Below are 13,289 nucleotides of genomic sequence, written 5' to 3'. Positions count from 1 at the left end.
AATATACCCTAACAAGAGAGGAGAATGGTGGAGCTGTAGAGGGAAGGACAGTTCAACTGTCCACATTTTGTAGTCATGTAAGAAATGGAAACAATTCTGGAAAGAGGTGCTTAGCAGAATTAAACAGATAATGAATTACTCTATTATGGAATTGCAAGAAGTTATTCTTCTTGGTTTCAGGAGCAGGACATAAGATAAGGTTAAACGATCATTGGTGAACGATTTTCTAATAGCACACAAACAACTAAAAGCCCCTAAACTGAAAAGTCTCAATTACTACCATGCCAGTCAGATGTCACTCAAAACTGTACACTATATTGTTGAAGGAAAAAATAACATACAACTTAACTAAACAACATACGGAATTCAAGAAAACATAGATGCCACTGATGGAACATCTCACAAAACTTTAAAAGACCACAATGGTACCGCTGAGACAGAAATCACTGAACGTACTGTATTAACATGTATATGCAAAAGGTGTATCTCCATGAGGGCTACAATGAAGAGTGAGGGTTAGTCTCCTCAATATACTATTTATTTCTCTCTGTAACATATGTGTATGGCTGTTTGTTGGGTGGAAGGGGAAACATTCAAAATATGTCCACATCTTAATACGTGTACAAGCTCACCTACTCTATGTAATATATCCAATTATCTAAATCTTGATTAAGTAAAAATGGTCATAACATTAAAATCAACGATAAAATGGAGGATTGTGGAAAACAAAAATGCCACAAAAAAGAAAAAAATTACCCACAGACTGTTCATTTCACTCAGAAGAATATCCTATGTGCACAAGGTTGTATGTATAAGACATACACAACAAAGACCAAAGGTAAACTATTGGTTCTTCTACGCACTGTGTGCAGCCTTTGCCTGATGAACAAAGGCATGCTTTACCTTTAAATTGAATTTTACAAATATTGAAAAGACAGATGTTTGCAAACAAGTTAGAAGACATCAGTTTTGAAATAAGAGATGAAAAGAGCTTGAAAGCACACCATGGTTAAATGATTTGCAAGAAAGAACGGGCACAATACTTACTTTAACACTTTTCTTCCACAGGTTTTTCACATCAATTTTGTGAAGAACAAGCTTCATCATGGTGCAAAATTCTTCGCGAGCACAGGTATTTAACAACTGGCCAAGTAATCCGATCAAATCTGGTTCCAAGCTCTGAATAATCGGTATAGTTATCCAATGACCTGTTACTCCAAGAGAGGCAAACATGTGACTAAGAAAAACACAACTTATAGGAATCATGAAAGATAGTCTCTAGCCCGTAGGAACATAGAAATAAACAACTGTTTCTCAACAGCTGCATTTACTTATATACTTGTAGTCTTAAAAGTGAACCGTTTGCATATGTTTTGTGCTAATGGTACATGGTGGAACGGTCCAGATAAGAAAATGTTACTTACCTGAAAGCATTCGTTCGTAGCATGAGTATACTCTCCTGCCATCTAGCGTTGGGTTTCAAAGTATACAACTTGTTTTTCCTCTGAGCAAGTCTTCTTGAGTCCTGGGACCTATTGCTGGTAATGCACATGGACATCGACTCCATTGTTAAACTGTTTTTTTCTACATACAGGGCGAGACTGTAGATGGAGCATAGTGATCTAGCAAAGATGACCATGCAAATTAGTTGAAAAGATAAGGTTAGGAAAGAAAGAACTTCTGCAACAAACTGACGACTGGGGAGGACGAAAGGCACATGCGAATCTACAGCCCACATGCCATGACAGATGCTTACAGATAAGTAACATTTTCCATGCATGGTATGTGTGACTGTAGATACACATGCTGTGCACAGACTGTATAGTAGTGCTCCCAAAACCAGTGGCTTAGCCTAAGGATGGTGCAGATGACAGCTGCATAACAGGCCTGCATGCACTTGGGGAACCAGGGTGCAACACAGGTATTTGAAAATGGTATGCCCCATACATGGTTTGGAGTGTGACACAAAAAGTGCTGATGTGTGTGAGGGAGGGCTTCACTGGAAAGAAACTTAAGAACCACCGCAAAGAGGAGGATAGGATCTAGTTTTATAAAAAACAATTTAATGTAATGATTCTGAAATAAAAGATCTTCTAAGTTAGGAGTGTGAGCCCCACTGGCCCACATGAGGGAATTCATGGTTACAATTATCCTAGAAAAGGATTAAGGTGAGCAAGAGTGAAATGGTTCGAAATGAGGGTCCATAATCCTCATGAGAACTATGCTGAATATTCACACAGAAGAGTGAGGGGTCCAGGGTGAGATGGTCCATTTGAGGCCCACTATGAAAGCCTTAATGGTAGTATGTCGCCTATTCAATAAACAGCTGACACATCCATTGAATATAACAGAACTGTGGTATTTCTCTTCCAGGTAGACATGGCACACAGTGTAGTTTTCAAGAGAAATGTATTTAGTGCAAAGCTCTGCCACAGAAAGCGTTGTCTCATCACCAGTAAGACAGCTCAACTGGCAACACATTCAATAATAAACATTCCAAGTATGACTTCACCACATTACGTAAAATGCTCACATCAGTTTTCTTATCCTTGAATACCATGCCTTTCTCCTTAAAAGAAAAAAAAAAAAAACATACCCAACACAAACAAATAATGGGCAAAAAACCTAAACACAATACATTAAATGCAATCTTAGATTACTATAATACTGAGAAAACCAGTAATGTATAAAGATGCTAAATTAGGCCACAGGAGGAATAATGCACCAATTACAAAATTAAGAAGGACTAAAGTTGAAGTCATAAAAGGACAGAAAACAGTTTTTATATATATTGTTTTATATAATATGACGTATCTAAGCTTGAAAGGCAACTGCCTGAGACGACTGCTCCTATGAACACCTCCATTAACATTCTGACAACTGGAACCACTAGAATCATTGAGTTCCACACCATTTTTTTCCTGGGACATAAATCTTCCTTGGTCTGCCCCAATATTACATCTTACCACTCTTCACAGATTCCACCAGTTACCACCAGTGACTTGGACCGCATTACCACAAACCTTTTCAATCACAAATGGACCACTGTATTTCTCTCCACCTTTCTTAACATAAAGACCCTTCCTGAAGTGAACTATATCACCCACTTCAAAGTTAACCTCACACACTCGACTACAACTGTCATAAATTTCCTTCTGCTTGGCCTTAGCCTCAGCTACATTCTCCTTGACCTTCACATCACATTCCTACATTGACACATCAAATTTTACCCCTTTACGCATCCAACTCAGGCACACCTTAGCTAAAGTTCTCCTACCTCTCTCAACAACTCCAAAGGAGATACCAAAGTAGAACACTGCGTGCGATAAAACCATAACATGGAATGCACAGCATTCATCACAACACACCTGTTGGTAATGGCCACTGAATATATAGAACCAAAGCACAGTTCATATGCTCCACTTAACCATTGCACTGGGGATGGCACAGCGATGATCTCAAATGTTTCCCATCTCTCGTACTTAGAAAACCTTTAACTTCCTCATTAACAAATTGAACACCGTTGTCAAGACACCAAAAACTCTGGAATCCCTTCTCACATAAAAACGTTCTTCAAAAATTCAATCACCATTTTAGTTTTGGGTTCAGACACAAATCTCACCTCAGGTTACTTTGAGTAAAAATCAACTAGAACCAATACGTAGCACAGCTGTCTTGGTAGGGTACTAAGAGGCCTGACCAGATCAATCCAGACTTTTTCCCATGATCGGGACAGACACTCAGCAGAATGTAACAGGGGTTTTATCAACACAAAACTCTTCTCAGAAGTAGACCAAATAGCACATTTGCCACAAACCGATCAACTTCTTTGTTCATTGAAGGCCACCAAAAGGTTTGCCATCAGCGGTATTGAGTAAATATGCATCCTAGATGTCATTCATGCGCTACCTTAATAAGCCTATGTCTCAATCCAATAGGAGGTACAAACTTCTCTGCCCTTACCGAAAGACCATGCTCTATTGACAGTTCATCGCAAACTTTTCAGAATAGTTGACATGTCTGTGTCTCAATCCAATAGGAGGTAATTAACTTCTCTGCCCTTACCAATGTTCAACAGGCTTCTCTATGGGCCACCCGTTAGTTAAATACTTGATAATTTGTTTGAGGTGCTCATCACCCCACAGAACTTCTGACCTCCACTCTGACACATATCTTCCAAATCCAGTGTGCCACAATCAAACAACTTTCATCACATGTATCTTCATCCATATCAGCCTCACACATTTCTTCTACCAGAGACCTCAAAAGGACATCTGCTGCCCATACTTCACACCCTGAAAGTGGCCAATCTCATAATGATGCTGTACAAATTTAGTTGATTATCTAGCAATTTGAGAAGTTTGGTCTTTAATTTTATCCCCACTCAATATTGTTACCAGGTGTTTATGATTAGACTTAACAGTGAACTTTGTTCCCCACACATAGTTGAAATTTCTGAATGGCCCGCTAACAAGCCAACAGTTGTTTGTCAATAGTGGAGAAATTTGTGCCTGGGTCCCCTAGCGTTCTAGAGGCATAACTAACAGTGTTCTCCACACCAACACCACACTGTGTGTGTACTGTTCCCAGACCATGATTACAAGCATCAACAGTAATACAGCATTGCAACCTTGGATCGAAAGGTTTGAGAAACTTGGAGCTTGCCAACTGTTTTTTAATCCGAACAAAAGACTCTTGACACTTGACATCCCAAGCAAAAGATATATCCTTCATTAACAATGCAGTCAGAGGTTTATATGTGATGCGTAATCAGGGCTAAACCAGGCATAAAATTCACATAATCCCATGAATGATTTGAGGCGTGTTTATCTGTGGGTGAAACAGCATCAATGAAAGCACTGACCAAACCAGATCTTGGTGCGATCCGATCACCAGACTCTACATGACCTAGATATTCCAATCTACTTTTCAACTCCTCACACTTCTCCATTTTCAACACCACCCATTTCTCCTGCAAAATAATCAATACTTGGTTGAGAATGGTATCATGCTCTCCTAAAGATGCTGCAAAGATCAAATCATCATATTGGAATGCAGATACACCTTTCTTACCTCTAAATACTGATACATAATTCTCTGGAACACTAATGCAACTGAGGCCAAACCAAATGGCGTTCTACAATATTGAAATGTGCCAACTGGACAAACACATGCCATATGTCTGGATTCTGGCTCTAGCACCACCTGCTGATATGCAGAGGCTAAGTCCAGTCTGCTAAACCACTTCTCCACAGACACTAACGCGAACAAATCAATAATTTCTGGTAAAGGATGTGAATCAACCCAAATAACTTTGTTAAGGCTCTGAACACCCATGCAAACTCTCAGTTCTCCATTGTGTTTGTGTGCCACAAGAAGTAGTGATAACCAAAGGGAAGAGCCAATGGGTTCAATGATATCTCTGTCACACAAACCCATCTGCTCCTTCTCTAAATCCAGCCGAAGGGAAAATGGAACACTACAAAGTTTATGTTTTATTGGAATAGATACCTCTGACTTTTATCCTGTGTTGGAACATAATAGTGCTCACCTTTTCAGAAAACACTAAAGTAAATTTTGCTTTAACCTTTTCCATGAGACCCATACAACCCACTGACACCTGGTCCTTGGCACAGGGCCTCAATATCATTTGGAAAAGTCCCTGATGGAACCAACCCAAAATTCACAAGTCCTGTACATTTTACCATGTTTTTCTTCCCCTGAATATCAAGGTGTCTTCGAACAACCCAGCTAATTCAATTCAGTGTCCCTCATATGACAGGAGCACGATCTGGAGGCTCCAACATTCTCCCTGGCAATTTTTCATTGAAAAGTTCCTTAGTAATCAGAGTGATTCTGGCACTCAAAACCAATAAAAGTTTAAACCCCTAAGTGCATGGATCAACACATTGGCTGAATCACCTGTAGGAAATTTTCCTCAATGATTACCAAAACTTTGTCATTATGATCATCCTGTAGTTTATCTAAGTTAGTACCATTAACTTTTTGTGGCATACAAGTGACCACATTAATCACTCTTTCTAGTTGTTTCTTCTGACCCTGACACACCTTAGCAAAGTGTCCTACTTTATTACAATCCCTGCATGTGACATTCTTCCCTGGGCATACTTTCCCACCTTTCAGATGAGCAGAGTTTCCACACCTGAAGCAGAAATGTGTTTGATTACAAAAAAATCTTAATAGATTTTACAGGACCTCTAGTAACTCTAACATGTTTAACATTACTGTTTTCCCTTCATCTCAAAACACTGACAACATCCATGTTTTTGTCTTCCAGCTCTTACTGAGATCTGAGACATCTCAATACTTATAGCAATGCAGTGTTTCTTCCACCATCGAATTAGCTAACAACAGTTTCTGTTGAATAGTTTTGTTTCAACAATGACTAATAAACTTGTCACAAACCAACTGGTCTGTAAAACGTTCAAAATGACACTCAGCTATGAGACTTCTAAGCAAAGACACATAAGTATCAACAGGTATCAGAATAAGTTGCTTTCTCAAAAGAATTGTATCCCATAAACACTATACTAGGCTGAATATCAAAACATGTTTTTTTCATGCCCTCCATATATTCATCCATGATGTAATTTCCCCTCTTTCCACATCAGGGAAATATTTATAGATTGTACAACTCTCAACACCAATAGAATGTACCAATAAATATTTCTTTCAGGACTGAATCTGGCTGCATCAATAGCACCCAGGTAAGTTTGGAACACATCAAACCAATTCCTCCAGTTTAATGGAGGTTCCCCAAGGGATTCTAAACCTTGAGAAGGCGGGTTGACTGAGTCCATCATTTTAATATATTAACTGCTAAAACAAAACAAAGGAAATATATGAATAAACAACTAAAGTTTCCAAATGATCGGCATAAAACGTGGCAAAATCAGTCAACATAGATGTGCAAATCTTAGATGAGTGTATCACAGAGTACTGCCGTAAATTTGTTGACGATGCGCAGTGGACCAAGTATGCACATTACAGATGCCTGTGAAGTATTGTAGAAGACTGTGCGCATCACTCCACAAGTACACTACCCAAGATAATGACACATGTATTAAAGTGTGCATATCACTGTTTGTCTTGCTATATCAATAAAAGTAAACTCTGTAGTATGGTTATCCGGTAGTATGGCTCTCGGATGATAACTGAATCATTCTAGACAGCAATAGTGACGTTTCCTTTGAAAATAGCTATAATTATGTAATAAGAACTGACAACACTTGGTTGCTACTGGGATTAATGTTATAACCTAATCAAAGATGGCAGCCAACTTCTGCGTCTCATTCCAACAAAATCTATAATGGCAAAACCATGGCCGTACTGATGAGCCTCCCAATCTAAAATGGTAGCCAAAATGACAGGACGGGCCCAAAACAGTGTGACTCTGCATCGTTTGGAATGCACAGCGTGCTGGCAGTGTACAGTTTCAAAGGTGCCTCCTCATAGGACGTTCAACATGCAAGCATTTGAAAACCCTTTGGGCCTCCTAGACACTTCTACTGCTTCCCAGGGCACTTGTACGACGCCCACTAGTACAGACAGATTCCCAGTGTTAAAAAGAAAAATCCAAATAAGAACACACATCTGTTTTTTTTTTTTAATGAATGAGGTGAATGGCTCCTTTGCATTCAAATTCCCATAACAGTTCCTGTGCATTCAAATTCCCATAACGTATGGGTTTTCATGGCAGGTCCTGCTCTCCTCGTTACCCACAAAATTGGTATGATGCCCACTAGTACAGACAGACTCCCAGTGTTAAAAATAAAAATAAAAAAAAACTAAGAACACTCTTCTCTGTTTTTCAAAAATAAATGATTTGTTCTGAATGACTCAAGTGCATTCAAATTCCCATAACGTGTGGGTTCTCGTGGCAGCTTCTGCTCTCCTTGTTGCCAACAAAAGTTGTGGAATTTCTCCTCCAGGTAGACAAGGCACATGTTGTAGTTTCAAAATAATTTTATTTTGTGCAGAGCTGCCACAAAAGTCTCATCTTATCACCAGTAAGCCAGTTCAACGGACACAACATATTCAATCATAAACATTTCAATGCTGACTTCACCACATTCCGTAGACTGCCCGCATCAGTATTCTTATCCTAGAATACTACATGAATGGTGGTGTAATTAAGACCTGTTTTCAGCAGGTGGACGAAGTATGAGGCAGCGTCATGCATTGGCTTTGCAAAATGAACACCATATATAGCAGAAACAGTATTGCAGGAATTGTCGCCAACTGAATGCGTAGCAGACCTTAGTGGTGGATCTGCTTGTGTTCCTTTAGAATAGCTATGTGCTCTACCTGGAGGTGAAGGTATGGATAACTGTAGGACCTTGGGAACCAGACCAGGAGAGTAGCTTCTGTGATGTGGGGTGCCATAGCGTTGTTTTTGGGCAAGCAGGTTTGACCTGCTGGGGAGCGTCTCAAGAGAAACTGATGGACAATTCACGAAGAGTGCCAAACCTTGACTGACGTACCCATAATAGATCCAATAGAAGTAAAGTGAGTGATGGTCATCAAAGCCTTTGAGAAACAAGAAGATGGAGCGTGAAGGCGAAGAAAAAAATGTAAATAAATATTCCTGACCAGTTCACCTACAGTCCACTGCATAGGGCCTGTAGGTGTGTATGCTGTTTGGTGAAGCTTGGTCATATTGAGTTCTGAGTTCTTAAAAACAGCTGACAACTAACAGAGGGCACATTCTTTCCTGCTTTGCAATTAAAAATAGAACTGTAGTGAAGTCCATTCAGACTAAGAATACTTTGGGGGTGAGTGTTTTTGAGGGAAAGGATTTTACTTTCTCATGAAGAGGAGTGCCAGGAAGGAATGGCTGACCTGAGGAGGTCTGTGAAGCAGCCATAACTTTGATTGTGTGGCAATCTTCTTAAGTTGACCTAGCATCTGGTCCACTGGAGGACCAAAAAGATGTACGCCATCAAAGGGTGAGTTAACAACATGTTGCTGAACTTCTGGTGTGAAACCAGAAACTCTCAGACAGGCATCTCTGCTTAGAAAGATGCCGGTATTGATGCAGCAAGCAGGTGTCTGTTACATTTAGGGCACATTTAATGGTAACATTTGAAACGGTCTTCCCTTCAGTTACTAGTACTAGGTGTCTCTGTTTATACTGCTCTGGGAGGTGTTGTAGCAGCACCTCAGCCTCGTCCCACTGGGCCCGGGCGTATCGGGAAAGCAGTCCAATTGAATTAGCAATACACCAGTGCACAGCAGATTGTGCCATCACCCTTTTACCTGTTGTGTCTATTTTCTGGCCAAGTCCGGTGGGGGGGATACCCCGTGAGCCCGAGAGCCTGCATAGGTTCTTGCAGTGCAAACTCCTCGAGAGTCTGGTGGCAACTGGCCTCTGTTGTATGGACGGTCAGACAGGCAGCTCTAAACTTTTTATTCATCCTGAGTGTAATAACACAAAATTTGGCTTGCTCCTTAAAGTTATCAGTAGCCAATGTAAGCATACCTTGAAGATTTGGAAGGTATTGCATAGATCTTTGCATGGAAGGTAAGGTCTATGTAAGTAAGTGAGCATCCTTCTGCCCCTTATGCATGATGACCTTATGTGAAGCAGTAGCCCTTTGCAGCACCTCGTGATTTGCATTGTTAACGTTGGGTAGACAGAGCTGAGCCAGATACAGATCCGGATTACATGATAGGTCCACCCTTTAAACCTCCGTTGCATCACTGCAGGGTTCGAGTGGCACCTGATGGATCATGGCATTAGTAAGGAAACCTAGAACTATTCTCTCCACAGCTTGAAGAGGGGAAATACTGAGGGGACAATAGAGAAAGAGAGGGTGAGGAATAAGGTGGAGGAGACGAGCTTTGGTCATGGCGCCGAGGTGCCTTGGGAGCAGGACCCAATGGTGGATTGATTAAGGTTAGCTGTTTCTATGGAGGAACAGGCGTAGATAAAATGTGTCCATTCCCAGGCCAAGTGTGATCTCAATGTTGTCGGGAGTCAAGCTCATGTTGAAGCCGCTGAAGGATAGGCTGCTCCCGGGGGGGGTGGGGGGGGGGGGGGGGGCCAAAGAGCTGGTGACTTAGATGGCTGCCTAGTCTGTGAGCTCTTCCTGCCTTAGGCATAATCGCTGCTCATCACTATCTGAGTCTATCTATGGCCCCTGGTGATCGAAGCAGAGTCAATTGGCCGGGGTGCCCAGCAGGGGCTCCTGCATTGGTACTGGGTGAGCAGTTGAAAGGGCTTTGCTGTCTGTGATACTGCACTCTTCTGCGCCCTGAGGAATTTGCCGGCTATGCCACACAGCTTCTGTTAACCTACCTTTCTCCAGCTGGGGCCTCAGCGAGCCTACGCCCTGACCAGGCCCTTTCACCATGGTGCTGACAGTATGGTGCCTCTTTGAATCCATCTACTCTTACATGCCTGGCTACTTGCAGGGACCAGTGTCGGCTGGGGCCTATCAGAGCCCTCCAAGCACAACTGGTTTCCTTATTTCTTAGATGGTCCTCTACATCTGTGTGCCTCGCCCCGTCTGCTCCAGGCGACTAGTCTTGTGGCATGCTTCGTTTGCACCCCGGCCAAACTGCACTTTGCCTCAGGTGACAGCTTAGTATGTCAGTGCTTGGGACTGGGGCCGGATTACGGCAGTCAAGTGGCCAGCACTCAGGCGCATTGAGCTCCTAGTGGCAGGTGGGCCGGACCTGGTGCTCTCCTCTTTGCTTCAGCTCCTGCCGCTGCACTGCAGCTAGGCCCTGCTGGAGCTTTACTTTCCTGGACCTGATGGGCTGTCCCCTATCTCTGGCCTGTATTACCTTCTTGGCCCCACATCCCTGGCGTGCATTAGTGCTGGATCCGGGCTAGGGTCCATCAGGGCCTACACTGCAGTCGAGCAACCGGTCTCTGCTGTGTGGAATAGGAGTTTGCTGCTCCCAACACCAGCCTACGCTGCTGTGCAGGCTGGAGGTGGTTTTCATTGGGTCAACATGCAGCTGGGGGACCTGTTGCACTCCTCATCATCCCCCAGGGTTCTGACGTCCTGTGACCATACTATCCTTCTGTGTTCGGTCCCCATCTCTATGGTCCTCTCATTTTAAAGGTAGTTAACAGCTGACTCTTGGGTACCAACAGCTGTGTTGGTGACACCTGAGATTGCTTCTATGGGGGATGCCTGGCTTGTGCTGACAGCAGAGACTACATCACTTTTCACCTTGCTTACCCCTTGTGGGTGTTGCTTTTAACTTGATGGTTTGTTATGCTGGCTGCTGGTTGACTGGGCCATTGCTCTATGGCTGTACACCAGGTTGTCACCCTACTGGGCCCTATTGCTACCTGTATCAGTCACTGTTTTCTGGTTGCACCGTGTTCATTCCACTATGCTATGGGTAAAACTGAACAAAACCATGCCACGCTGAAATTCAACATGCGCCAACCCAATACACCCAGTGATCAGCCAGCTGCATACTCCTGCAAGTTTGAGGGCAGTGATGTCACTGCCATGTTTCACGAACTCCGAGATTGCCTGTACTCCATAGATAGTAAAATGGACTCTCTTACTTTACAGCTTGACTGTATGCAAGAGCATGCGGAACGACAGGAGCCCCGGATTATGCACTTGAAGACTTCCACCAGGAGCTCTCCCGTGATGTCATTGTAATCAGGCAGGAACTTCAAGTGGTTACAGCTAAAAAAAAAAAAAAAAAGGATTTGGAAGGCAGATCTTGCCAAATCAATGTCAGGATACTGGGTGTTTCAGAGTACGCTAACAACTCCATGAGGGATTTGTGTAACATCTCATTGATGCTTTATTTGGCTTCAGCAAATTTTTCAATGTTTTTATCATGGGAAGGGCTCACCACACTCTTGTGCTCATGCTCAAACCAAGCAAAGCCCTTTGCCCAATATTAACTAGATTAGTAAACTATAGGGACAGAGACATGAAATTATGGGTGAATAGAGATCTTCAATACGATAGTGCTGGGATCTCCCTTTACCATGACTTTACCCCTGTGGTGCAAGAGGCATGCAGTTTCTTTCTAGAGGTAAAAAAAGCCCCTTCCCTCACAAGAGGTGAAATAATCCATGCTCTTTCCAGTCAAACTACGATTGGAACACAAGAGTAAGGTACTTTTCTTTCTGCAAGGCGTCACTCTGCTGGACTTCACCGAACATCGCATCACCCAGAACAGGGCTAGATCCAGCCGACTTCTCTCCTGGAGCAATTGTTTGGTGAGCGCTTCTTCCCTCTGTGACGACACATTGCCTGAGCTATTCACTGTATGACTTTTCTGATGATGTGTATTTGCTGCCAGGAAAGCCATCTCCCCCAGCATCAGGAGGCCTGTCTCCCTTTGGTGCTGTCAGTTATTTGACTGTCTGTGCTGCTGATTTCTATGTTTAATCCTTGCGGTGCCATTGCTCTCATATTAAGGCATGTGATTGGATTGTCCTTTCTCTAGCAGTCTAACTGGTGATGGGTGCAATGCAGGATTGTGACAATGTCTAACCTGATGTTTGCTCAGGGCACTGCTGCATTCTGTGCATTCGCCCCACCACCAAACAGCGTGAACATTTGGGTATTTTGAGCTCATTCATCGACGTTTGGAGTTGGGAGGTTTGGGGGAGTTGCTGTGGTTTGTTGTTACTATTTACCTTTAATGTTCCTGCAGTCACATTCAGTCACTCACACACATTTTCTGTCCCTTAATGATCCAGTCTCCCTATGGTCAATCATTGACACGCAATGTCCAGGGGCTCAGTACCCCTGTAAGGCCAGGGAGGTGGTGGCCTACCTTTATTGTCTTAAAATTGAAGGTTACAGGAGACTCACTCCTCCTCACTGGGTATGCCTATGTTTACTACGCCCTGAAGTTTGCACTGCTACTTTGTTTTATTCTACTTACTTCAGAGGGGTGGTCAGTCTGGTACGGAAGTTGGTCAATTTTTCCATCATAGAGCGCATTGCAGATACTGGCGGCAGACTTGTTGTAGTGGCTGGTATTCTCAGCGGCGATCATTTACTCTTTTTTTAAAATATATTTTCATTGAGTAGATTTATCAAGTCAACAATACAATATAAAGAGTAAACTTGTTTACCAGACCAAAGGTCTCAGTATTAAAAACGACAAATCAAATTAACATACACTAACAATTCATCATATACATGAAAAATGTAAAGTAACTTTTCACAGCTAGACCGAAGGACTCACTTATCTGAAACAGGCCTATCCCTAAAATAAATTAACAAAACATCTTAAGATTTTGGTGTAAATAGGCAGCTTTACATAAAAAA

General features: G+C 42.4%; 2 protein-coding genes across 6 annotated transcripts in view; one reads left to right on the top strand and one right to left on the bottom strand.

The window, feature by feature from the left end:
- TAF5L (TATA-box binding protein associated factor 5 like) overlaps nt 1-13,289 on the top strand; it is a 522,668-nt gene that overhangs the window by 26,372 nt on the left and 483,007 nt on the right. For all 3 annotated transcript variants that reach the window (XM_069234935.1, XM_069234942.1, XM_069234943.1), the window contains exon 2: nt 1,069-1,132. In XM_069234935.1, the coding sequence (XP_069091036.1) occupies nt 1,106-1,132 (27 nt within the window). In that variant the 5' untranslated portion in view covers nt 1,069-1,105. The remainder of the gene's footprint in view (nt 1-1,068; nt 1,133-13,289) is intronic.
- URB2 (URB2 ribosome biogenesis homolog) overlaps nt 1-13,289 on the bottom strand; it is a 524,601-nt gene that overhangs the window by 365,954 nt on the left and 145,358 nt on the right. For all 3 annotated transcript variants that reach the window (XM_069234932.1, XM_069234933.1, XM_069234934.1), the window contains one exon: nt 1,048-1,208. In XM_069234932.1, the coding sequence (XP_069091033.1) occupies nt 1,048-1,208 (161 nt within the window). The remainder of the gene's footprint in view (nt 1-1,047; nt 1,209-13,289) is intronic.

This window comes from Pleurodeles waltl, chromosome 5, assembly GCF_031143425.1.
Source record: "Pleurodeles waltl isolate 20211129_DDA chromosome 5, aPleWal1.hap1.20221129, whole genome shotgun sequence".
Taxonomy (NCBI): Eukaryota; Metazoa; Chordata; class Amphibia; order Caudata; family Salamandridae; genus Pleurodeles; species Pleurodeles waltl.
Note: the sequence above shows the minus strand (reverse complement) of the source record. Positions and strands in the feature narration are given on the sequence as shown.